We start from the raw sequence: 26,088 nt of genomic DNA, 5'->3' as shown, positions 1-26,088 counted from the left end.
CTAATCTGTTCCGAAACATGTTTGAACTACAGAAAAATGAAGAACTGGACTTCAGTGTGAATTTGATTGCTTATTCTATTTGTATAGAGTAAGACAGGAGGGGGAAGGGGGAATAATGGTAACTTCATTGGTCAGGTGCCTTCTGTAAGAATGATGTCCCTTCTCTTAATTTTCTTTCTGTTGTTTTTTACTCAGTCCTTGTTTCTTAGTCTTTAGATCAATAAATAATGTCTGTTTGGGAAGATGGGAGGGGAAGAACCCTTCAGGTGCCCAAGAGAGCTCACGTTATCTCCAAATACAGAAGTTTTGCAGATGGTGCTTTATTTTCTCTCTCTGATGATCAAAAGGTCAGGAACAGCATCTTTGAAATGTATGAATCTTCTCAGGATTTCTAAAACAGTCATTCTTTTTTCCACTGAGCAATGAAGAAAAATCCTATTTAGAAAATCTGAAGAGGAGAAAGGAGGGTTGGGGAGGCCTTGCTAAGCTTGGTAGTTCAGCATACCTGGCATTCACAGTTATTCAGTGCAGAACATGAACAGGTACTTAACCAGCCCTTAATTCTGGGACTAAGCTTAAATATTCTTTTAAATTGGGTCCAAGATTACAGCTGAATGTGAAGAAGGCTTTCATGATTTGCTGACAGTGATAGGAAAATAGAGAAGTAATTTTGATTTGAGCCGATGAATATTTAAACAGAAATTCACAGAATTAAGAACTAAAAAGAATCACTTGTGGTGAAGAGGTGTCTTGATTGGTCTGAAACAGAGTGATGTTTTCAATTTGAGCTTTCTGAATAATTTTTAAATACATTTTGAAAGCCATTTCAAATGGAAAAGTTGTTTTGCGCTTGAAAAGCAAAATACATCATTATAAAAAATGTCAGAGTGGAATGTTTTTACTTTTTCAGGTTGGTTTGTCATGCCCCCCTCCCCCAGACCAACGACAGCTATTTCTAAGAACAAACACTTTGGTAAAATTGATCCAAATTCAAAAAAATATTTCTGTAACTCTGTATAGAATCTTTCTCACTTGATGTTTCAGACAAAAATTTTGTCTAGCTATGATCTGGATGTTGCAGGAAACATTAATAACACTTTACCTCTATAACCTACTGCCCTGCATAATCCTTCAAATGTCAGGGTATATACTGGCTTAGAGAGGTTATCCCCAGCAAATGGATAACTCACAAGTGACCAGAGCAGCAAGACAGGCGGTGTGTTGGTGTCAGCAGTAAGATATCAGTCTGTGATGGCAGAGCAAGAAAATGTTTAAATGGAGCTATTTGTCATGTGCTAATGCAGTGATGAACACAGAAGTCTGGATAAAGCTGAAGGCTGAATTTCTGATATGTACAAGGGGTACATGTTCACTGACTGTGGGAGGCTGAACATCGTTATGCAGGCAAAAGTATCTTGTGATGAGGTCAGATAGAAAAAGCACTAGCAGAAATAGCAAGAGTTCCCAGGGGAAATTCTGACCCCTTTGAACTGGCTGGGAACTTTGCCATGTGATGTACTCCACTGCCTTCCTCTTTGTTATGGGACCCAGGGTACTTCTGGGTTTGTGAGTCTGAGTGTGCCTCTAAGTTGCATACCAAATAGGAACTTACCTGGGCACATACTTAATTTTCTTCTTTGCCTGTGTCCGCTGCCCTGCCCCATGTATAAGCTGTGTCATGCAGAAGCCTAGCTATGAGGGATGTCAAACCTCATCACATCCTAACACATCCCTGTCCGAGTGATGAGGAGATCAATATGTTATGATATGGCATAGTAGAACATCACCTCCCCAGCAGGAAGGAGTGGATGCAACCAGAGGAACCACGAGTCCCTCCTTCCTGCCCCTGTGCAGGTTTCCCCAGGTGGTCTATAGGCAAGTCTTCTACAATAACAGATCAACAGCAAGGAAATTAACTCATGTTGATTATTTCATGTTGTATGAATGCATTCAAAGTTTCCGTATGTGGGGGGCAGATTATTTTAATCATGAAACTTTAAGGTGCTATTTATAACAACTAGACCTAGCTACATCTGGTGTCTCTGAGCTCAGCCCCTTCATGCAAGGGTTAGTGTCTTTACTTGCTGCAGAGTAATACAATTTCCATACCCTCAGAGCCAAGGGCTGTGATACCTTGTGAGTCCCTCAAGCTCAGATTGTGGGCACCTACAATTTATCCTGAGCATGCAAAGGTCTTAAAACAATATGAGCAATAGAGAGGAAAACAAGTGGGGAAAATTGACTTTGTGTTTTATCTTACCAGAAGGGTGTTTTTTTTTTTTTTTCCAACATGTCATGGGGACAGGGTGATACAAGTTCCCTTCAGTCTTCACCAGTTGAACCTCTAATGACAATCTACTTGGCTTTTTAGCATATTGCTTTTGGACCCTTTGCATAGTCATTGGACTTGGCTTAATCTTAGTCTCCAAACTGACCAAAGAAATTCTAGCAGCTTGGCTGGAGCCCAGAAATAGGGTTTCCACAGTTGAGAACTTGGGTTTTATCACAAACTGACCTGAGGGCGTTTATCGGTGGGTAGCTTATATTTACCAAGTATTTCAGGCTTTGCCTGTGTCTTCTAATGAAATTAAACCAACATAATCATACATCAACATCATAAAAACCAGGTCGGCATATACTATTCATAAATTAACACAAAGCATCTGCCGCTTGCTTAATCTGCTTTTTAAAGTGGGGGGCTGCCTTTGCTTAAGCCTGTGTCTTAAGCTACTGCTTTAGCCCCCTGTTGTTTGACAAGTGCATGATTGGAGGGCAAGATTACTTGTGCTTATTGTACAACATGCAGTGTAGAAGCAGCTGACTCATTATCAAACAGTATCTGTAAACAGGCTGTTTAAAGCTTTTAACATTGGTCCTGAAAAGCTAGGATACATGCTAGCAGCCCTTCACATTGAATAATATTTATTCCTAAAATTGAGAGGGAGTAGAATAGTTTACTTGTTTTGAGATAGGGAAAAAGGTTACTTTGAGGTATGCAGAGAGTGTTAAATGAAAAAATCAAAGTTTTAAAGATAAAGCAGAGGTGGGGATTAAGGAATTGCTCACTCTTTGGTGTGCAGTTGTAGCACCTTAGGGCATGGAATTCTGTGTGTTACTGGACTCAGCATATCTCCCTCCACCTCCCAAAGTAAATTCTAGAATTTCCCTTTGCACTTCGGCTGCTGCAATCATGGTAAAGATGAGAGGCAGGGAAAGTAATTGTGCTTTATGTTGCATGCACTGTGAAGGGGAGGAAGATGTAGTAAAAACCATGTGTCTGTTGACCTCTTGCCTCTGTACCTGTATGAGCTACCAAAACCTTGGAGGTAGACAGCTGCAGAATATAGTACACCAGTTTTTACTCCTTCTATGTCAAGTGAGGGAATGGAATAACAAATAAAGCTTTCACTCCAGCCTCAAACTCACCCGCTAACATGTGTGGCTCCTGGAACAGTTGCAGGAAGTGGGTGATACCTGAGAAGGTCACTGTTGAAAAGAATACCTTCGGTAATGCCTCTTGTTCTAAACAGTCTAGCCCAGACTGATCAGACAGCCAGTAGAGAGTATTGCATTTCATTTAAGAAGCAGCATGATATCTGCCTCAGGACTATCCTCATTGGGCCTTCATCATGAGCATCTGACCAGCACGACTAACAAGTAGCCAAGAGAGCACCAGTTTGACCACACCGATTTTGACTTTCGCATGTCTCCATGAGTATAAATGGAGAACTGATTTTAATAAAGGTGTCTTTACAGGACACCTCTATGGTGTCCTGAACAGTGTCTATCAATAGAGGATCAGTCCTTTCTGGTAAATGGCAATACCACATTCACTTCATATCACCTTCATTGTCCAGGCCTGATTCCCTTGAGGACATACCTTACTGTTCTGCAATGAAACAGGATCAAGCAAAATGTTACCAGAATTGGGAATTGCTATATTCACTGTAATGCTGCTTGTACTAAAATAATATTCTGCTTTATCAGTGGAAAAAGCAGGCAACCAGCTTCCATAAGGACTTTGACAATGGACCTGTCAGTCACCTCAAAATTTTAACTCTGCAAAAAGTAAATGGGTTTGTTCAAATCTTCTAGGGACTTCTTTCACTGTAGTTGCATATATTTGCATAGTGATTCACAGATAAGTGCATGCCAATAGCCACTTCTGTGAACAGATGTTGACAGAAGTATCAACAGAAGTATCAGAGTTGCGTGAACAAGTATGTCTTTTCGCATGCACAGAGAAATGCATAATCTAGTAGTATGCTGGAAATTTCAGTTAGTTCTGCCTTCCAACATGTGTATCGAGTCACTGCATGCTAATCAGCCTTCGCAGAAGTATTGATGCTTCTCAGTAATATCAAGAAAGAATTTAGAATAAGAAGGGGAGAACCAGAAGAATTGTGCTGCAGTAATATTGGTAATAGAGACACTGTATGCATATTTTATGACATCTTATTAAAAAAAAGCAACATTCAATTTAAAATGGTGTGTTTGTCAAACAGTGCAGTGATTGAATATGTTCTTAGTTACTATCATAACAATAAGGTAGCAAATATTGAAATAATTACCTAAAGCTTCCAACATTTGGTATAGGGTGTTTTAATAACAGATTTGAAGGAATCCGCTTGGCTATATATCTCCCTTGCACATTGGTGTTATCAAGATGAATCCCATGAAACAGAGACATTTAGTAGAGAGCTGTCACAGACCAGCATGATACAGTGGAAACGAGAACAAGTTTTGAATCAAGTCTCAGCATCCTTTATGCAGCAAAAATACTTGTTAGCTAAAAAGTAGGGATAACCTACTTCGCTGATGACAGAAGCAAAGGAGGCTTTTATAAATGGCAATACGTTTCCAGACACTAATACATTTTTCAGACCAAAATGAAATTAAGTAGTATGTAGCCCAAACTCAGAGTCAGGGAAGTGAAATGCATATAATTCTTTCTGGCTCTATTCCTCCTCTGTCATTCTGAAGCAAGCCAACAGTGCTACTCCAGTAATAGATCAGTTTCTATAACTAAATACAGAATCTGAGATGCACTTAGACCATGGATTTTTTTTTCAGGTTTCTATTGTGATTAACATGGACTCTATCCACTTTTATTTTTATGTTCTTATTGCTGTTTTCTTTCAGATTATACATAACTAGCATTCTCTGAACCTTGTTTTTGTTTCATCGGCGTATGAGATACTGGAAATCTTGTTTCTCCTTCTTAATACTCTTCATCATGCTTTTGCTTTTGATTTGTGCCTAAGAAATCAAATTTTCCATTACTAGAAAGTTTAGTAACACTTTCTTCTTCTTTTTAATGTGGTAAATTATCTGAAGCAGACCCTTACCCATCTGGAGCTCTCCTTTTATTGCAGACAGGAAGCGGGTGGCTTGATGAGAGCGTGCTAAAAAGGAAGCAGAAGCGCAAAAAGAAAAGGAGGGAAAAAATAAGATATTCAGTTCTTGAAGATTTGTACTTAAAAAGTCAGGTCTGGAAGTCCTGTCCTGAAGGTTAATTAAACTACTCCAAAGGCATACTGAGAGTTACCAGCAGCTTTTGCTAATGGCTGTTAGGTGTACTCTTAATGCCAAAAAGGGTTTGGGTGACTCTCTGAATACTTGTCTAAAGTTTTGTCCCAATTTGCCAACCTTGGTATTTTGGGGGTAGGAAGGAAGGAGGCATACAGTCACACAAAATTCTCAGGTTTAAAATCCTAGTATGTTTTTTTTTCCCCTGTTACTAAAAATGGTAGGGCCCATTTACAAATATGCTTGCTGCAGATGAACAACAAATTTCCCTACATGTCATAGCTAAAGCCAAAAAGTAAATTGCTACTTCACTAGAGTCCTCCTATGGGTCTGCCTAAAGAGGGGGATCAGCTCACATGAAGGAAAATGCTGCCTACATTCACACAGAAAATTGTGTATCTGCGAGAGCCTATATCTGAAAGGGCATGTGAATTCCCTTGCAGTTGTACTAGCTTGGGAGATCTGTTGTGTTTCCTGCTTACAGACACAAGAATAGAGCTAAACGTCTTCTCTCTGGTCCTTTATTATGGGCACTTATTATGATACAGGTACATTTTGTTTTCTCCAAATCTTACTAGAAACCACACTTCACATAAAGTTAATCAGCCTAATTGTTTCCCAGTGTCCCTTTCCATTTCAGAAAATTTCAGCAGAAGTAATTTCTGTCACTTCTTATGCAAGAATTTCTCACAGGTTGAAATTTTTATCATAATGACTTTGACCTCTTTCAGAGATGCAAGCTTCCCTTGATGCTGCTGTTGAAACAACTACTAACGTTAGATTCCAGCCCATGTTCTTTTTCTTAGTTACTTGGTGTTTCAATCTCCTTCCTGTATCTGAAAATAATAAAATTGAAATTAGCCACAGAGATTTTGCAAAATCCTCCTTTCAACATGATAGTTCATATTAGTGAGGCTATCTTACCACCATTTAGTGCAACACCTCAATAAACCTTGAGTACCCTGATTTTCTTTAGTTCTCTCTGTGGACTGCTCCCTCAGTAAGATGCTGACAGGCTTTGATACCATTTATGTGCTTGCAGTTGACACAGTCAGAAAAAAAAATTAATTTGAGCTTTTGTAATTATACAGGTACTACCTCATTATTTCCTAGGAATGTTGTACTGTGAATTCTCTTGTTTGTGAGATGCTCAGAGATGACTGTGGCATAGGCTTAAAGCAGAATCCCAAAAATTAAATTAGTGACCGTCTCTGCTGCTGCCATTAGATTACTCAACCACAGTGACTGTGTTCTATAATACAATGTTTGTTTTACCAGGCTTTATAGAACTGACTATCATACACATCATCAAGTGCAGTGATGGATAGATATGCTAGGTCAGTTGGTAAAATCATAGACCAGTGCTCAGTGAAACATATTTGGACTGATGATGAAAGCTTTTATATCTTGAAGTTTACAGAGTTGCAATACCTTCCTTTGCCAGAGCTCTCATAAGTATTCTGTATTTTAGTATATTCAAAATGCAGCAGCCTGCATTGTTACAGGCATTCAGCTAGCTTTACTTTCTCTATTTCATTTGCATGTACTGAGTGCCAATTCAGTTTGTTCAGTCACTTTTCCGGTCTTTATAGTAGAGATTTGGGCAGTTGAATTGTATTTAGAGACGGAGGGCTATTTCTCTGACCCATCCACATATTAGACAAAACAAGTTGCATTAAGAGACAGCAAAATAAGTGCCCGAGTCCCCGTAATATAAGAAATAGCCAGAAGGAAAAAAAGACAGACTATAGAGGAAAACCTGCTTGAAGGAGAACTTGGGCCTTCTGCCATAAACATAGTCCTGACTTTATCAAGGATTTCTGGGAAGCACAAGGACAATAACTTGCCTGTAGATTTCTCCTCTCTGTTGTTTCTGGTTACCTTCTTTAGCTATTATGTTCTGCTAAGTAGAGGACTAAACTGTAAAGTATAGAGCAAAAGTCATCTTAAGACTTGTTGAAGATGCTAAAATATGAAATAGGTACTTTGGAGTACAGTGAGTCTGGGCTGGCTGATGTCAAGAAGTGATATTTAATAGATTCTACTAAAGTAAGTCTGTGTGTAGTTATTCAGTATTTTTAACTAATAAAAATGCAAGTTTTTCAGAAGTCTGGTCTCTGGAACTATTTCACTGATGAACTTCCTTTCCTTTATTATAAAAATAAAATCACTTTTTGGCAGGGTTCTCTATAACCAATTCACAAGTCTATTTAAGTCTGCTTTCCAAAGTTTTATTTTTGTATCCTATTTGTCAGCAGCTAATGAGCAGTGCAAAGTATCAGTTGCGGAAGCATGTGGTTTGAGCAGCACTGGACCACTGGGCACTGATTACTAAACCAGAAGTTAGTTGGTAAAGCTCCGAGAAGCAGCTGAAACTTGTTTCTGAGCTTTGCTAGAATCACTTCCATGGGTTAACCTATGAAGCAAGTAAGGTATCATTACTACCTCTTCAGCTGTGTTTTAAAAGAAACTCGTGGGACCTTTACCAGGTGTTGTGCTTAATGACAGTGAGAAATTAACAAGCTGATTACAACTCTCATGTTTTATGCTCTATTCATTTTTTTTTTTTTTTAACAGAGCATCTAAAAGCACCAGGTATGCTTATAGGACTGTATGCACACAGGAAAACAGTGGTCCTGTCACAAAGAGTTGACAATTAAATATAAGAGGCAAAAGGTGAAAATGAGAAAGCAGGAAGCACTGACAGCAGCATCACACAGGTTTTTTGGTTTGTTAAGACTACTGCTAAGGTAGCCAAGTTATTTTTAGTTGTTTTTTTTTTTAAGAAAGCAAAAGAAAGCTTTGTAAGGATGGATGAAAAACAGGACAATGAGGTAACTGAAGGGCAGATTGGTGAAAGTGGAAAACTTCTTGCCTACAATCTTACAGTGCAATAATGGAAGAAGCAATATGTTTGAAGGAAATAAACTAGTCAAATGTCTGTTATTCTAAGTACCTAAGTACAGTCTTAAATTCATCCTTGTTCTGCAGAACTGTGGAAGTAGGTATGACTGAAGCATAGCCTTATACTTGAGTGCTGTACTGAATAAGAGTTCAGCTGAACTTTGTAAAAGTCTACCATCGAATTGCCACTCCATCCTATGCAGTCCACCTGCTCAAGCCTGGGACTATTAAAGAATTCCCTTTAACTAAAGGGAATAGCATTTTGCCTACTACAATGCAAGTAGTGCTTTAGACTAGGTAAATACTTCCTAGTTCTTAACGTGATATTTAAGACTGTAATTCCCATTTCACACTCTATAATTTAGGTATTAATCTTTGACTCATCCTTGACATTCTACTTTACACCTACAAGTACTTTGGTGTACAGTCTGTTTTGGAATTTAACAAAATTAGATATACTGCACTTTGCCAGAGAATGACTAGAGAAAAAGAGTACTTTTTTCCTAAGCTAGCTGAGTAAAAAGCACACTTCTGCAGCTTTAGCAAGTCCATTTGTGTCAGGGCAGCTATTTCACCATTTCATAGGGGATCTACATCCATTGGGGATGAACAAACTGTGCAGAAAGGAGAAGCAGTTTTAACCTATCACCTAAATTTGTTTTACATACTTTTCTATATGTGTGTGTATCTCTGTGTATGTATGTACTCTCTATAGAAGCTTTATGCTACAAATATTTCAGGTGTGAACAGTTCTGCTTTCTCTATTTCATGGATGATCTCTCCATCTTACCCAGTTCCTAGGGGCCACACGTCTCCAATTATTTACTTGAATCTGTATTTCAGGATCTCTCCCAATATTTCCTAGCCTTATTTAGTGACTTGTAAGACATAGATCAGACAGAGAATGGTCTGGCTTCTATTTTTCTTTTCCAGGTTAGATTGCATATGTGCTAGTGAAAACCCACAAAACTTAAATGCTGTGCAGTACATCAACGGCATCTGGTTTGGGAGCCAGAAGCTGATGATAGCTGCCTCCTAATGATGCCTCTCTCGGTGCCATTGCTCCCTTTGTAGCATCTTTTTAGATACCCTGTCTGGCACCCATGTCATAGCTGCCAACCCCTGCTCTAAAGCAGAGGTTGATGTGTGGCAGAGATCAAGACTTGAAAGGCATCATCCTGCCTGTAATTAGGGTGCTACTGTGTGTGCTGAAGCCAGAACAGCTATGTCCTGGAGGAAATAGCTTTCTCTGCTGTTTACGCTGCTTGCCTTTAGCTTGATGTATTTTTTTTGCCCCTTCTTATCATCAAAAGTTAGTGTCCTGAATCTCATGTGGCTGGGTCTTTGTGTGTGGAGGAGTAATAGAAACTGAAAATTTGCAGAAAGGATGAAATGTAAAAAAATTAATCCCAGAGGAACAGCGGTAATGAAGGAAGTCTTGGGAAGGGGGGAAAATGGCACATGGTCACCTAAGAAAGAAATACGGTGTGGTTATACCTTACTGAAACATAGGGAGCACTTGTGTATTGTCCCCGTGAGTTAAAACAATGGCAAGACACAGCAGGCCTGCCCTGGTGTCCCACTAATGGTATGGTCTGTCCTTTCCTCGTGTTCTCTTTGTTACTCCTGTTTTCTTTCATGGAGCAAGGAGGCCCTTCTCCCAGCAGCTTTTGCTACTGATTTCAATCAGAAAATATTTAGATGGTAAATTCTTTCAGGAAGGGATTACTTCTTCATTGCCTCCACAGTGGGACTTTTGAGCTATGACTATGGGCATTAGGGACTCAGGCAAATTATGAGGAAGAAGAATAGTAGTGGAATAGCACAAATTGTAATTGATTTATTTCCTGAAGATTGTTTAAAGCAGACATTCACAGTGCTTAGATAAATCTCTCGGCAAAATCCAGATCTGCAATGAATTGGGGAACAAAATGCAGCTGGGATGGAGCTGTCCTTTCTAATCACAGTAGAAGGAATCCATTCAGTTAATTACATCTTGGATATATGATCTTCTCAACCCCAGGTCATGACTGGGCTCCTTCTCACAGCCAGCTCTAGGTTTAGGCAAGGCAGAGTTTCACAGCGAAACAGAATGCCAGGGAGGAATGGAGCCCATGTAGCAGTGGCTACAGAGCTCTGTTTCAGTTGTTTGCTTCGTCAAGCAGCTCTTGCCGGGGAGTTTCAGTCCTTCCCAGAAGTAGCAGTTGCTGCCCCAGCCCCTCCAGTTCCCCCAGTGGCAGTGGAGATGCAAGCCCAGCTTCTGTGGGGGAAGAGACCCAGCACCCACAGGGCTCGTGGCTGCCACTCTCAGGAGCAGCAGCATTTGCTGTTGCCTTGCATGGGGGGAGTTCAAGTCGCTCTGTTTTTCACTTGCCAAGTTTTAGCTTTTATCCTGCTCAGAGTATTTATTAGCCAATCCAATCTGAATATACATTGCTGTGGTTACTCTTGAATAAATAATCTTTTTTTAGGCAGGTAGGGTGGGTCTTTCCACTGTGATTGCCTGTCATCTCCAAGCCCTTCTATCTTTTTCCTTTGGAGTTGGCTGCTGAATCTTGGACTCACCATTGCCCTAGTCCAGCTTCAGATGGTGAATATGACTTAAAAGAACAAATCAAAGTGATGGTGATAGACGTCCTTAGAGAGAGATGGCGAGAAGTCTGTGACTAGATGAGAGGAATTTATTTATTTCAGAAATACATATGAGTTGTAAGAGTAAAGCAGCCATGGATGTGAAAATGGAAGGACATCTATTTGTCATTACTATTCCAATAAGGCTTTTTTTATCAATAATGACAATATCTGGCTTTGTCACAATTCTCCAGATGATTGGGAAGTCCAATGGGTTATTAAATAAATTAACTAAACAGCATCTTTTTCTGAGGTGACAAAACTTAGTAAAAAACCTTTGCAGAAGACAGACAGGGCTTGAAGAGCAGAGTGCTTGATGGCTAGACAAATATTTATTTTAAGCATCTCAAATGCATTTCTTCATTAAGAAGAAAATGGTCAACTGTGTTCTTCAGAGGTTCTCACATTTCAGAATATCATGGTGGCTTTCTAGTCACCTACAGAGGACTATAATTCTCCCTTCAGCAAAGTAAGTGAATACATTATTTCTACGTGAGACATTCTAGTTACACCATCTTGCTCAATTATTCACGATATACACCAGAGGAAAAGGGGAAAAAAAGTCCCATTTGGAGCACAGAAACTGGGAGATTTTAAGAAAAGAAATTACAACCCTAAGGGTATTGTAACACTAGAAAGGCCTACCAGGGAGGTTGTGCTGTCTTTCAAGGGAGGTTTTAAAGTGTAGGTTAGAGAAACGTCAGTGAAGAATGAGCTTGGTGAGGTTAATTTTGCCTCTGTGCACAGGGATTAGATAATTCCTTGAGGTCGCCTTCTGGCTCGTATTTCTGTGAATCTGTGCTTTTGCTGTTGTTTGCTGTCCTTTTATTGATCTATCCCACTATGCTGTTTGTCATTTAGACTGCAACTCTGCATTAAGTACTGCCTTCAAAGACTTTTTCCTTCTCCAGTAATCCTTCTCCTGCAGAGCACGCTACGTCTCCCTCTTATTAAACACGCGCTATTTGTGTGTTCCAGTCCTCACCTCCTCAGGCTTTTACAATTGTTTCCAGCAAACTGCGTTTTCTCATAGGCTTCAGGCATTGAGAGGAAAATTACAGCCTAGTAGTGAAAGTTCACATAACTAAAAAATGTTAATGTCTCCCAATGTGCACTATTCACATGGGGTCAAACAGTGGGCTTGCAGAATATAGGTGTAAAACACAGATTGATTTCAGTAGTGCCAGCATTTGGCTAAAGGAGCCTGTCGTATACAATAGACAGCTGCTATAGATACTGTCCAACTCGTCCCTTTGGTTAGGGACACTTTAATTTAGTCACACACCATATCCCATTTTCAAGCTAAACCAAGTACAGCGCATTCTGCCTTATTTCTACAGCCAGACAACTCATCCTCATGTGCTATGAGACCCACTGAAGCCTCCCTGTGAGCCATGGATGTTGAGCCACCACAGGAACAAACAAAGAGCCCCTTTGGGCTTGAAGGGGGAAAAGGAGGATTCTCACGGAGAGCTCATTTCTGCGGGCTCTTCATAAAAGCAGTGAGGAAAGCGAGGCAGGATTACTCTGAAGTAATCTCTGGGGTAATTGTTTTTTGTTGGCTGCTGACTATGCACAGAGCCCAGGGAGAATAGCTTTCCAGCTGAAGTACCTCTGCAGGTGTGAGAACTTGGAGCAGGAGGAGGGGTGGTGGCCCAGTTCAAGCTCCAGTTGTCCCCCTGGTCCAGCCCTGATGAGAAATTTGTTGTTGGATGATTTTGTGGGAAGTTGTTTATGGAACTCTGTGACAAAGTGTTTCTTACACGGCTTGCTGGCAGAAGCCCATTTTATCCTAGTACTAAAACATCTTGAATACCAAATCCTTGCCACAGTCAGTGAATTTCAGTTTAGGACCTGATTTAAATAGAGACTGGTTTTATCTGCATGCATTACACAGCTTGGATTGAGCTGCTTATATTCCTGTACCTACACAGGCCAAATATACAAGCCAAATAAGAAATACGTGAAATGCCCCATATCACAGGGTTACAGCTAGCCGTTTTATAGCATGCTGCGATATTGACTCCATACAGCAATTGTCTCCTCCTTCCTCTAGACTCTGTCCTACTCCTTTTTGGCACGTTGCTATTTCCATCTACCCACCACTCGTTCCAGATAGACAATATTTCAGGGACGGACCTTGCAAAGGCATGGTCAATTCCTCTTAACTTTAGTTTTCTATGTGGTTCCTTTGCTGGAAAGGTACCTGGTTGGACCTTCATCTCATTGAAACATGTTAGGAGGCTAGAGGTATTTGCCAGTGGTCTATGCCTGATAGAGGACTAGCACAAGGAAGGCGCAAGAAAGATGATTTAGAGGAAGAAGCTGGCACCGTCTGGCTTCAGTCACCATTGTAATGGTGCTGTGCCCAGTTACCTCGCTGCAAAAGCTGAGTTTCCATTGTACACCCCAAAAGAAATACTGTAAAAAACATTCTCCTAAGTTAGTTGGTATTTCTCTCTTTCTTGCTCATGCTGGGCATCTCTAAGAGGCACAAAATTCTGCATAAATTTTCATGTTTTCTCTAAGCCTACTATAAAGCTTCCTCAGCCTAGTTTGTAGGTGATACCTGTCCTTGCTGACTGGTGACAATCTTGTTTGCAGAGCACCATACTCTAATAAAGAATATACTAATTCGGGCAATGGCAGAGCTACTCTATCTCTTGAGTTTAATGAAGTGGACACCTTTTGCACTTGAAATCCCTACTTGAGATACCTGGGAGAGATTCTTATAACCTGGGAGTTTCTGTTATTGTTACAACAATGACAAAGGTGTTGTATTATTACACAATAGCTCTATTCCTGCTTTTCTCGTTTGTTTATATATATATAAAAATATATATATGTGGATTTATATGTTTACATACTATAAAAATATCTTTATATATTTCTTTAAATCTGGCCTACTTGAAACTGAGATGCTTTTTGTGCATGTTCGACCACTTCAAAGGGGGTAACAGAAAGAAGAAGTTATTTCCTAGTATGCTTGTATTTAATAATGCTTTTTACTGTATGGTACTCAGCTCTGTTTGAAACGGGTATAGATAAAGATGTAAGGAATAGAGAACAGCAAGGCAGATGATCTGGACAGCCAAATAATAACTGTAAGTGTGTTCTCTGTTACAGAAGCTTCATAATACAGAGCTGTAAGCAGTGAATACTCTACATCTCTCTCTTCTGAAAAAGGAGATTAAAAAAATCCATATTACTTTTATCTTTTATTATTTTTATTTTAATATTTTAAGCCCTGAGTTCAAGCTGACTTTAAGTAACTTCTAAAGCTATAAGGGGCTAGGCAGAGGAAGGATTTCCAGAGACTGCTTCGTAGCTTTTAAAGTTCTTTCTATGACAGGGACAGCTGATTGCAGCCTGCAAAGATATTAAATACTGTCATTCTGCTGGTTTGATCACCAGTGCCTGATTTCTCCTCTCCCTGCTTCTTTTCCGAAGACATTGTTAGTCTTAATACTGGGCATTCCAAGACTACAAATATGACTGTTCAGACAAGATATTTTTGGCCTTTGCTAATTTTCTCAACTGCTTTTTCAAAATCAATATTTTTTAATTGGTCAGTTGAGCTTTCTTCAGTGACGTTGAACCTCTGATGCATGTCACTTCAGAAGCATTTTCCAAACATTGTAGGCGTCATGGAGCAATTTTAGCATAAAAAGAAGAGTATAACTAGAGATGGCGGGGGAGCAAATTACATTTTGTATATATAGTATTAAATGCTTCCATTAGTTGCCATAGGGATGGGCAGAAGTTGGTCTGAAATGACAGCTTTTCTGATGCTTGATGTGTTTAAAAAGAAAACATTGGGGGGAGGGTTTTTTATTGTTATTATTACCCTGGGAGTTTTTTATAGGGGAGGGGGAAATATTAAAGTCATATTTCTCAAAAAAATGCAGTGGGGCTGCATTAACAGATGAGGCACCACCTTCACCTCTCTGCAGAGACACTGACCTCTACAAAACAGGCATCTTTGTAGCTTCAGGGCTGTAATTCCACAGCTGCTCTGAGCTTCACATTTCCTTCTGTTGTGCAACATGGGAGCTATCACCGCAATCCCTCCTCCTGAGCATATCTGTAAATCTGCTGCAGTAGTAACCCAAGGAAAACCATGTCCTGCAATTACTGCTGTGCACACCTTAATTACAACAGAACTGGTGAGACCTGGTTGTCAGGCTGGCCGTTTCTATTTGCTCGCTTTAACATTCACTTGGCTTGAATATTGGAAATCAACAGAAAGCAAGCCCTGGATTTATAGTTATGCTATGAGCTCCCACGCAATCACGTCAAAAAGCTAAGGTGCGAGTCGTGTATCTCAGCATGTGATCTAAGCCTGCAGCCATCTGATGCTAAAACTATCATTCATGCCAAGCATGACCAGGAGTAGGATGCCAGCCGTGTGGTTTGCTGGCATTCAGGTCCCTGGAAATTTTGTGTGGATGGCATGTGTGCCACACAAGGGACACTTGCTGGTTTTGCTAACTAAAAAATGTAAATGGTTCAGAAATGACTACTCCACAATATGCAAATAAGAGTTAATCAGGAGACTTAATGTTATAACTTTCAGTGTTTCTGAAGGTAGTCCATAAGAGAAGGATCTACCCCGTAAGGAATGAAACTGAGGCACTGTACTTATTGAGTATAATCTAAATTCACTGGACTTTCCATTGATTTTTAGTAAGTTTTTAAACCAGCACCTGTGAAATTAATTTTTTTAAAAAATCTAACTTCTAGGCTGTGACACAAGTGCCTTTTTTCTTCATTCTCCCAAAGACAATGTTTTATTAAAATTACTTATCAGCCTGGGGAGCACTGAGCAAACATTGAATGTTATTTTGAGAAGACCACCCATAGACTGTGAAATGTCATTTGTCAGGGCAATTATTTGCAGTCTGCTTGTACATGCTGTTCTGTCAGTTCATGGGGATACACCTCACTAATACGACTGTAGTGTCTCTAATAATAATTAGTGAAACTTGGGCAACAGAATAAATGCATTATTTTCAGTCAACCCCATTGAGAAGAAAAATGCAACCTACATGAAACACTGGACCTGTCCTCAGCTGATGTTTTTTTAGAAACTATCTCCAGTCTGGTATTCTGTTAAAAGACCTGATCTTCTGTCAAGCTGAAGAAACTGGAGGAGAGGATCTGCATTAGCTGTTCCATGGTGGAATGCAAATGTGGTGTTAGTCCTTCAAATACCTACTGAAGGTGCAAAGAGGTTTTGCTCAAAGGCAAGCAGAAATTCTCTGAAATCACAAACAACGTAAAGAGTTTGAAGTACTCTCCTGAGCCTGCAGTGTATGGTGAAAAAGGCGGAGAATGTGGGCAGGAAGCCGGCATGTCTGAGGAGACAGAAGAACTAGCGTAGCCCCCATCATGCTAATGCAAGAAGTAGCTGCAATACATATTCCTCTTTCAGGCCATACTTTTGCTACCAGGCAGAAGTAACTTGACAGCTCTACAGTCACTATCATTAAGAAAGAATTAGGTTTTTCTGGCTTGTTATCTTGCTTATCATTTTTGACATTGCGTAGACCTGCATTATGCAGGATCAAATCCTTCAATAATGGACGGAAAGCACAGCAATATGTAGTTGCATATACTTAAATATTTGAAATGCACAAAAATATTCAACTTGTGCACATAAAAAAAACTGTGTCCAAACTAAGTTAAATGTACATGCAAACTTTGGAATAATTCCAATAGTGAGGTACAGTAATATGTGTCCAGGAATACTCAAGGTATCTCAATGATTTTGTCAATTATATTCACCTGTTTCATTACAAGTCCTATAAACATTCCCCCTGCAAAAGATGTGGCTCCTCAGTAGCTCCAGAGCAAGACAGGGTAGGAAACATAAGACAGGATGTTTTTTATGAAGCTCTCATTGTTCATCTGTCTTCCTAGGGAAGTTAATCATAAAAACCATAGGCCAAACACTTCAGAAAACCGTATCAGAAGTTGATGCAGTTCTTGGAGGACAGCACAGTGGAGAAAGAGGAAAGGAGATTTATTTTTATGTAAATTATTCAGACTGGCATTCATATGCATTATTTATCTATGTATGCATGGTTTCCTATGAATATTAAATCTCATCATGTTATTTGAGGACTACACCTTGTAACTTCATTAATACTCCATAGTTATGTCTTGGCCTTACATAAAGTCAGTTGGCAAGAAGTCATTTGTTTTTGTTCTAACCAGATTGCAATTCCTAGATTTTTATCAAACACAATCACGTTACTGTATTTATGTCCAGCTGCTCAATTACTTCAGAATTGTTTATCCCATTTAAACTAGCAACCAACTGAAACCAGATTTAGGAATGATCCACTATCAGTGCAATTTCTCAAAGGCCATCAGGAGACTGCAAGCATACATTTGTTTCCAGTTTCCCTGTGCTGGTTTTCCCTTTCTTTCAGTGAAGGTTAAGACCGAGATCACTGGTACCTGTGTTAGTGCAAATTAAAGGCATTCCCTATTACATCTTTGGTCAGTCGCACTGTCCTTTGTGTAGGGGATAGCTCGAGGTCTGGTGACTGCTCAGTCCCAGGAAGGCACAGAGGACAGATGATTTTGTTGTCTGTCTGACATTGTCTCCAGCTGCCCCTTTGAATCCTTTTAAAGTTCCTTTGCCAGAACTTCTTGAAAAGTGAGTAGGAAGCCAAAAGGGATGCCTCCACCTCTACAGCTGCTGTGTGCTGGTGGGGCAATGGAGGAAGGCTTACCTGAAAGATCTATTTTACTGGTTTCATCCACTTCCCCTGCTACAGATAGCTCTGCGTTTCTCTACTTCCACCAAGTCCCCTGTGGGAATGAATTAGGGAAAGTTCCTTTTCTTCCATTCCTGAGTAGTTTGTTATAGAAAAAAAATAATCTGGTCATGTAATTGAGGTGGATGATGAAGGTCTATTAATGCAGAAGAATTTCTGCCTGTATAAGGATTGAAAGATTAGGCTTTAACATACGTGCTCTCCCAAAATCTCTCTTCTGTAATATGTTTATCATATAATTATGACTTCAACCTCTCCTCCCTCAAACGAAGGCGTATCAAACTGCCATATATCATCTTAGAATAGACTTTTTCTATGCAGGATAGCTAACCTTTGTTCTCCATGACAGCACTTTTAAGATTTTTCTCAACTAGCAACTTCTTGAACTTCTTGTTCATGACACAGGATGCTGGAGCTGCCTCTTTTCAAGCTCATCTCTTCTGCATTGGAATTGATGCAGTTCTTGCTTTGGAGCTAAATAATGAGAATGTGACCCTGATGCTATGAAAGCCCAAAACAAACCTTCCACTGATTTCAAGAGCCAGGGCTACCTTTATGCGTTCTTCAGTGTTTCTCGATATTGATGATTTTTATGGCAGAAGCATTAAAAATAAATACCTCTGCACTGGGAGCGCCTCTTCTCCTGGACAACTCTCTTAAAATTCATAAGTGGTTTCAGCCTGAGGACCCCAAGATGGAGTTGTACAAAATTTGTAGAAACTTCTGAAAGCATCAGTGTTAGTCTTTATCACTGTAAAGCATCTGTAATGCTCATTTGAATACTTTTGTGTTTTATTGTATGTTGTGTGCATCATAATATTTGTCTTGCATTACAAATAAGAAATAGAGAACATATTTGTGTCCTAATTTTTCTAGCAATGCTATCTTATTAATATATCTAAGCACAAGACTGATAATTATAATTTCAAAAAAACCCATTCTTCATAGCTTAGGGGCTTAAACTTTTATATTCTTCCTTTATTCTGAATGTATCCCTCAGGAAACAACTCTCTGTAATAATCACCTTGCCTACACTTCTTCAGTCACACATTACATTCTCTCTCCCACTTTCTTTCAGGTTAATATTAGTGTTTGTCAGCAGCAGACTTTTTTTCCAAGGCTCTGAGTCATTACAGTAACAGTTATGTTCTCAATAGAGAGTTCAGGGTAGGAAAAAAACCCAGCCCTATGCCTGCATGTATCTGACTGTTAGGAAACCAGAAGGCTACTCACTCCTTTTAAATGCCAAGTGTTCAGTTACTTTCCTCTTGAGGGTTTGGGGTGTTTTCTTCTTTTTTGCTTGGTTTTCTTTTTTTAATTTGGGAAAAAGTCAAATGTGATGCAGTAGGTTACTTAAGCTCATGATGAGGAATGCCAGCTTCAGATTTTTCCAAAGCATGACAGTTTTTTCCAAGTATTTCTTTAGCAGAGGTTGGTTGGTTGGTTTTATGGTCTAGCTCACGAAGACTTCAGTCTCAGTCTAGTCCTCCGTGGGTATCTGTGTATGTTACAAAACCATTGTACCCTTTATCCTGAACAGGGATCTGTGCTGATAAGAGGTCCAGTCAATAGCAGAGGTTTGGCAAGTTTGGTTTCAGAGCCTGATAGAGCACAGGGAAGTGTTCAGAGAGCTGGAGAGTACAGTTTCTGGTTCTGGCTACTGCTGTCCTTCCCTGTCCTGCCCCCTGAGGTGCTCTGCTATTCTTTGTAAACCAAGTCAGAGTACACATCTCAATGCACTGTGCATTAGCTCAAGAGCTGTGCAAAACTTTCAGTGAACCTCAAGGATATGTGAAGCCTGACCTAGGGATCATACCTATCTCAAAACAGATCTGTTTCACCTGAACATTCTTCTAGACATGTAGGCTTTTCAACTGAACTGGAGGTAATGGATTTCCCTTTCTGAGGGTAGACCTCTCTCTGGACTGCGGGTCAAATCTGAGACCACACTACCATCCTCAAGACTTTGTAACCAGCCAGGCAAGGATTTCCCTCATGGTGATGAATGCCACAGAAGCATATAAATATAAATGCACTGTTATCTTTCTTGTTGCTAAGTACCCCCTAGTCAGACAGAGCTTTTAGCAGCTGTCAGAACTGCTGCACCATAATTTAAAGTGAACTGTAAATCCCTGAGATGGGTGAAGGTATCAAGATGGATGATCTTGCACTGGTCAGTAGAGAGGCTGCTGGTGATTACAATGACTACACTTGTCAGTCAAGGTGGAAGATGACAATGCAGATGAAAGGGTGATGGCAAAGAGGATCAGAAGGACATGCCAAAGGCTAAAGGACAGGTGCTATAAAACATTCTCCAGGATGCAAGGTTGTATTTTTTTTCAGCCTCCTTCTGACTGGGAGATCCAGTGCCTCTAGAAAAAAAAGTATTTCATATTGCTTGCAAACAAGCAGACATGATCCTTGGCACAAGTGGGGTATAGTGTTCTCTTGTCATCCATTTTTCCTTCTGCATTTATGTTGCCAGCCTTTCTTTTTTCTGGTTTTCTGTTGAAGAAAGTCAGCTGGGCTAAACAGGCAACTGGTCCCTGCTCCATAAGATAATGGATCCAATAATTATCAGAGGACAGCTTGGAGGGACCTGTTGTTCAGTATGGCAAATATGAACTCTCCAAAATCCAAATGGGAAGGTGCTAGCAACTCTCCAAAATGCAAAGAAGGCAGCTTGCAGTGTTCCCGCTGTTTGTTATTGCTTTAATTTGTGTTTAGGAATGAAAATGTTTGTCACACCTCTGAAAACAGGAACACAGTTTGCATAAGCCAGATCCACCACTAAGGTGGCACTGAGACGCCTACTCAATCCAACCATATTTAGTGGGATGCCAGTGTAGGAACAGCCGTACCAGATTCTACCTGGAGTTCATATAGCTCGCCCTTATCTTTGATGCTGTCTGGGTGCTTTGCAGACTCACGTAAGAAATCTTAAGAGTGGAAACCCATGGAGTAATCTGCTCACAGGGGTTCTTACTTTGTAACCTGCACCAAAAAAACTGTACTCTGCGGGTTTGTTTATCTTCTTGGGTTTCTTCTTAAAAGACAAAAAAAATCCTATGCTATTTGATATAGAGTTTTCGGATACTGAAATGAAAATCTAACCTTTCAGAACCCAAAGTTTTGAGCACCAGTAATGTTTGGTGGCAATGGATTTCAGAGGGCAATTATACCTGATCTTTTGAGCAGAATATCTGCAAATACGGGAAGACTAAGCCTGATTGCTTCCTGACACTTGTCTTGGCCAGAACTTCTGAGTCTAAATTTATCAAAGGATCACTTTATCACAGACTTCTTCAATTTCAGATCCACTTCCAAAATCAGACTTTGGGGAACTACACTAAGACCTGCTGGAAGAAGCAGGGTCCTGGCCCTCTTGTGAAGGATGCCCATGCAACTTAATAGGATGGCCCTTGTTAGCTCCTAGTGCCTGGCTTCATCAGGATTCCAAACAATGTGCAGCTCCAATAATGCTAAACTAGATGAACTGGAAGCCACCAAGAGATAACTGTGCTATATTTCAGTTTATTAAGCATCCAAGACCACTTTCAAACTCGGGAAAGGCAACTTATAATTGAAAAGATCTTGGTAGAAACATATTCTGCTTTCACGGTCTATGGATATGCATGTTTAAGCTATCATGCCATGACACTGTGCTATTTGATTTATGTTTTTACTGATGCTTTGACTGAGTAGTTTGTTGCAGTGTACTGCTAAATGGAGGAAAAATCAGAAACTGCATCAGACAACCACTCTGTATTTCATTCTAGAAAATAGCTAGCAATTATAATTACTCACCATGTTTCTGGCTCAGAATAAAAGTGGCATTGCACAAAAACCACACTGAACATTCATCGTGATTAGAAAATGCTCCATACCTTGGAGTGCAGTGGAGACATAAGAATAATTTTAAATGCAAATTAAATTGTGGGGGTAGCAAAGAGAACAGATAAAAGACAGTAAAACAAAGCCTTTCACTTTCCTCAAATTAGCAGGCTAATGTAGTATAAAAAAAAGCAGTTCTACTCAGATCTATGCTAAGAGCTTTCATTTCATCATAATATAAAACAGCAGATCCGTCACCTTTCTCTATTCAGTACTCTTGATTTCGAGGTTGAAGTGAAAATTAGAAGCTGTTCATTCTGGCTCACAGACTGGGTTGCATTTGCTTAGTCTTATTCCATGACAGTGGGATGGAAAGAGGTCAGTAACACTGGTAAGTACTTATCTCCTGCATCTGATTTTATTTATTTATTTTTAAAATCTTTCACAGTGCTTTGGCTTTTTATCAATGTGCATTTCCTGAAAAAAGCTACATCGTGTATTTTGTAAAAGGCTGTATCTTAAGCAGAAATGCAATGATTCCTTGAGAATGCTTGTATCAGATGTTAGAGCTCCTTCAAGAATGAATGAATTACTTAAAGTAGGAATTCTGTAATAGGAAAGGTTTCTGGATAATCTATATATTTCATAGCATCACTGGAACATTTTGTGTGTTGCTTTTTCTGTCTGCCTTGTCCAACAAGCAGTACCAGATAAGAAACGACTCTCTTCAAGATGTTATTTGCATTATATTCATAGCAAAACATTTAACAATCTCATTACCCTTGTGGTAAATGATGGAGAAAGTAGGTATTTTACTTACTAGTAAGCAAATTATTAGACAAAACACTATGTTATGGTTAATCATTACGAAACACTTAAAAAAATCTCAGAATATGGGATGCAACAAGGAAGATCAGCATGAAAAACAAATTCTTAAGGAAACTTGATATAGATTTTTTTTTTCTCCCCCCCCTTGGGAAAGTTTTTATCAAATCAAAACCAGGGGCTTAATTTTTCAGTATGAAGGGTGAGGGGGAGTGGGGGAGATGATCGTAGTGTCACCTCCTGTTGCTAAGTAACAACATCTCCTGGCCATTTTTATCTGATAAAGGAAGTCCAGTTGACGTTATGCATTATTCATCAGAGTTCCAATCAAACAATCAAAATTGTTTGCTTACACTGGGGACATTTAGTAAGATCGAAGAAACCCTCCTTGAAACTACTGGAGCTTACACCACTGCCAGGCAGCTCTTGATACTCTGCAGTAAGTATCATTTCTGGTTTGGGAGTGCTACAATAAAGTGAATTGCTGAGGAATTTTAAAAGTTTTCTCATCAGGATAGGCTTCTGAATTTTAGAAGGGACTGCATGTTTGTTGATGAAAAATGAATCGAAGGAAAAAGAGAAAGCTTTGGAACCCTGGTTTCCTGATTTTTGCCAACGTAATTAAAGGAATTGCATGAAGCAAGGGTCAGATTCCCTGCCCCAAACCTTTCTGTTGGGTTTGCACAGAAAAGGACTAGAGGTATTTTTGTCTGTCTGTCTTAAAATAAATGTTGTGCAGAGCTGTTTGTATGCTTATGATTATATGCCGTAGCTAACTGAGATGTGGAGGAGAGAACTGGATTGTGTGTTTTCTGCAAATCCTGGGGTTTTTTATGTGAGTTCTTCCGAGTAGAAGAAGATGCAGAAGGTAGCAAGAAGGCTGGAGAAGGGTCATGATAATGGGTGTAATCCAGGAACTCTGCCCAGCAGAGGCAAACCTGATTCAGTGTACATCTTAGACAATTGTAATCTAGGATCTAGACAGATCCAAGGTTCGGAAGAATGCCGAAAACATAAACCTTAGCTACGAAGCAGTGCTAGGAGTAGCCTACCATTTCCTAATGATTGCTGTTATCACATCTTTTAAAACTGATGGTGGGATGTTCTGTTGCTACTTCTGGTCAGTAAGAGGGGAGGGGGAAGGCAAGGTTGGCTTCTCGTCATTTAGGTGGAATGAAATATCCAGAATATTGTGTCTTCCTTTCTAGTGTGGTGTTTTGGCGTAAGCGGCACGAATGCTACTTTTAATGTAGTCTGTTACACTAGTGCCTACTCGGAGGTGCTGGCCATGGATCTGGCTAAAGGAGGTCCCTGCCCAAGCTTTTCTGATCATCTTTTTAAGAACAAATGTAACAGGCAGGTGAATCTATGTATTGTAAGAACTGGAGACTGTGGCTAGAATAAAGGTGATTGTGCTAGGAAGGTACTAGGAATCTTGCTAATACTGCAGTAGGACTTTTCTTTTATGTCTTTAGACAAGGTTTTAAGCCAAACATCCTAAAATAGAAAAGGATACTTATGAAGTTCTATGAATAGTGATTTGCAAATGCTTTGACCCTAATATGCCAAATGAAGTACTTTAGTGACTGCCTCCACAGTTCTTTCCAACAAGAAACTAACCAGCTTTTTTCTGTCTGACATCTCTGTAATCTTTCCCAGGAATCTGACTGATCATCCTTATCGGAGTATTGTGCACAAACATAAAGTTCCTTCAAAATGGACTACTTTTTGGATGTCGAGTCTGCTCACAGACTGTTTTACAGTCAAGGAGCTCAAGGTAAGAAACTCTGGTACTGACTTAGAAAATGACTATTTTAACTGTACAGTTAAAATGTATAGGGCCAGACAAAGGCCAGCCCTTGTGACTGACATCAGAGGCCATAGGGAAAGGCCTTCAAAATCCATGAGGTGTAAAAGGGATTACAAGAAGACTAATGATAGGGTTGATCTGCCCTCTCAGAGGATAAGGAAAAGCTATGCACGCTGTTAGGTGCACAGCAGGAGCAAAAGGAACTGCCAAGATCCAGACTCTGGTGTTGCAGAACCCAAATGGACAAGTCAGGACAGCAATGGCCCGCTGCTTGCTGTGTAAGCCTGTGGTGTCCTTCCCCTTCCTCCTTGCTTATTGATGCTGTCAGGATCATAATGTGGTGTTATTCAGTGCTGCAGGAATAACTGGTTTGGGAAAGCCCTGAGGCAGTCCAGCACACTGTATGCAAACAGCAGGCTCTCACTGGTCTGCATCCTTCCCTGTGAAATGCTGGCCCCCACTGAGCAGCAGCAGTGCGAGAGAGGGAAAGAGTAATCAAGTTCTTTGCTTTAATGTCATTGAGACTTGTTCACGACATAGATGATATTTTTGGTAAAGTCAGTTCACATTTTTCTCACCAGCTCTATTTTTGGAGAAAATTTGCAATTTCAGAGAGAAGGGGGTTTTTGTTCCTTAAGCTTTAAGCACAATATTAAATTGAAGAAAACTGTAAGAACCAAGTAGCTCTAACGGCCTTTTATCTTTTTACATATTGCCTGTTGTTTTCTGAAAACACGATCCAGCTTTTTTCCACCAGTAATTTAATCAGTTGCTAATCAAATTCAAAGTCCAGCCAACAGAGTTCTGCCTTCTGTCTGGGGGCCATTCTCCCAGAGCAAGACCTAATCCACCCGGGGGATGCCACCGTCCCAGGACACATGGGGGTTAGTACCACCTTTAACCTTTGGCTCAGCTGAGGTGCTGCTGCCTAACACATGCTGCATTGCCCAGCTGCTGCCCCAGTTGTTGTGATACGTTTTAATCTGTACAAGTCGCAGAAAACCTTTCTTGACACAACATAGCCTTCTGCATTGAACAACAGAAGCAAATGCTAAGCACCTCAAAATCAGGGAAAAAAATCGGCTGAGGGCAATGACTGATTTTGCTGGCTTTTTCTCCATCTCTAAAATGCAAAGGACACCTGAGCATTGGTACAGAAGTAATATGAAAATAAGTTCTTCAATATCCCTATGAGAACAAACCCCTTTCTATTCCATAGAAACTAAAATTCAGGAACCTACAACTTACTGCTTTACAAGCTATAGCAATTTATCAACAGCATCCCTGTGCACTGCAAGGTACAGAGGGGACTATGGAAGAAGGAATATGTATTCATGCAATTAAAGTCTATTACAGTAATGTGCACAAGGTGACTAATAAGGGTTGCACAGGCAACCTTCACTGTAAGTACTTCCAAGAAGGCAAGGGAAAAAACCGTTATCTTACCCATACTTGGAGAAATTATATTGTTAGCCCATACAGAAATGCTTGTACTGATCAGTTAGATACGTAACTGAAATTTTAACCTTAACACCTGGTTGATTCTTTTTTAATGCAATTATTTTGCTTTTTTTAAATGTAAAATGAGGAAAAAAATCTGTCATGCGGAACTGTATTCCTTGATACAAAAGTCATCAGCAGGGGGTTGACCTTTAGATCTGTCATGCAGGCTTCTGTCCCTTGGCCAAAACAAGTAGGAACCAGCACTGAGACCTGCAGATTTTTTGTCCCTCTGCTTGTGAATGTTTTATGAAAGACGCCAACGAC

At 39.9% G+C, this 26,088-nt stretch overlaps 1 protein-coding gene and 1 long non-coding RNA gene across 3 annotated transcripts in view; one reads left to right on the top strand and one right to left on the bottom strand.

Moving 5' to 3' along the window:
- Window positions 1-5,172: 5,172 nt before the first annotated feature.
- The window catches only part of LOC142405811 (uncharacterized), a 32,930-nt gene continuing 12,014 nt past the window's right edge, over window positions 5,173-26,088 (bottom strand). The window contains exons 2-3 of the long non-coding RNA XR_012774348.1: window positions 5,349-5,405; window positions 5,173-5,259 (exon numbers count right to left, since the gene is read on the bottom strand). This is a non-coding gene — a long non-coding RNA (uncharacterized LOC142405811). The remainder of the gene's footprint in view (window positions 5,260-5,348; window positions 5,406-26,088) is intronic.
- PHACTR1 (phosphatase and actin regulator 1) overlaps window positions 24,194-26,088 on the top strand; it is a 322,354-nt gene continuing 320,459 nt past the window's right edge. For both annotated transcript variants that reach the window (XM_075493851.1, XM_075493850.1), the window contains exon 1: window positions 24,194-24,288. In XM_075493851.1, coding sequence (XP_075349966.1) covers window positions 24,228-24,288 — 61 coding nt within the window. In that variant the 5' untranslated portion in view covers window positions 24,194-24,227. The remainder of the gene's footprint in view (window positions 24,289-26,088) is intronic.

Source organism: Mycteria americana, chromosome 2, assembly GCF_035582795.1.
Source record: "Mycteria americana isolate JAX WOST 10 ecotype Jacksonville Zoo and Gardens chromosome 2, USCA_MyAme_1.0, whole genome shotgun sequence".
Classification (NCBI taxonomy): domain Eukaryota; kingdom Metazoa; phylum Chordata; class Aves; order Ciconiiformes; family Ciconiidae; genus Mycteria; species Mycteria americana.
The sequence above is the reverse complement of the archived record's forward strand: the minus strand, read 5'-3'. Positions and strand labels throughout refer to the sequence as shown.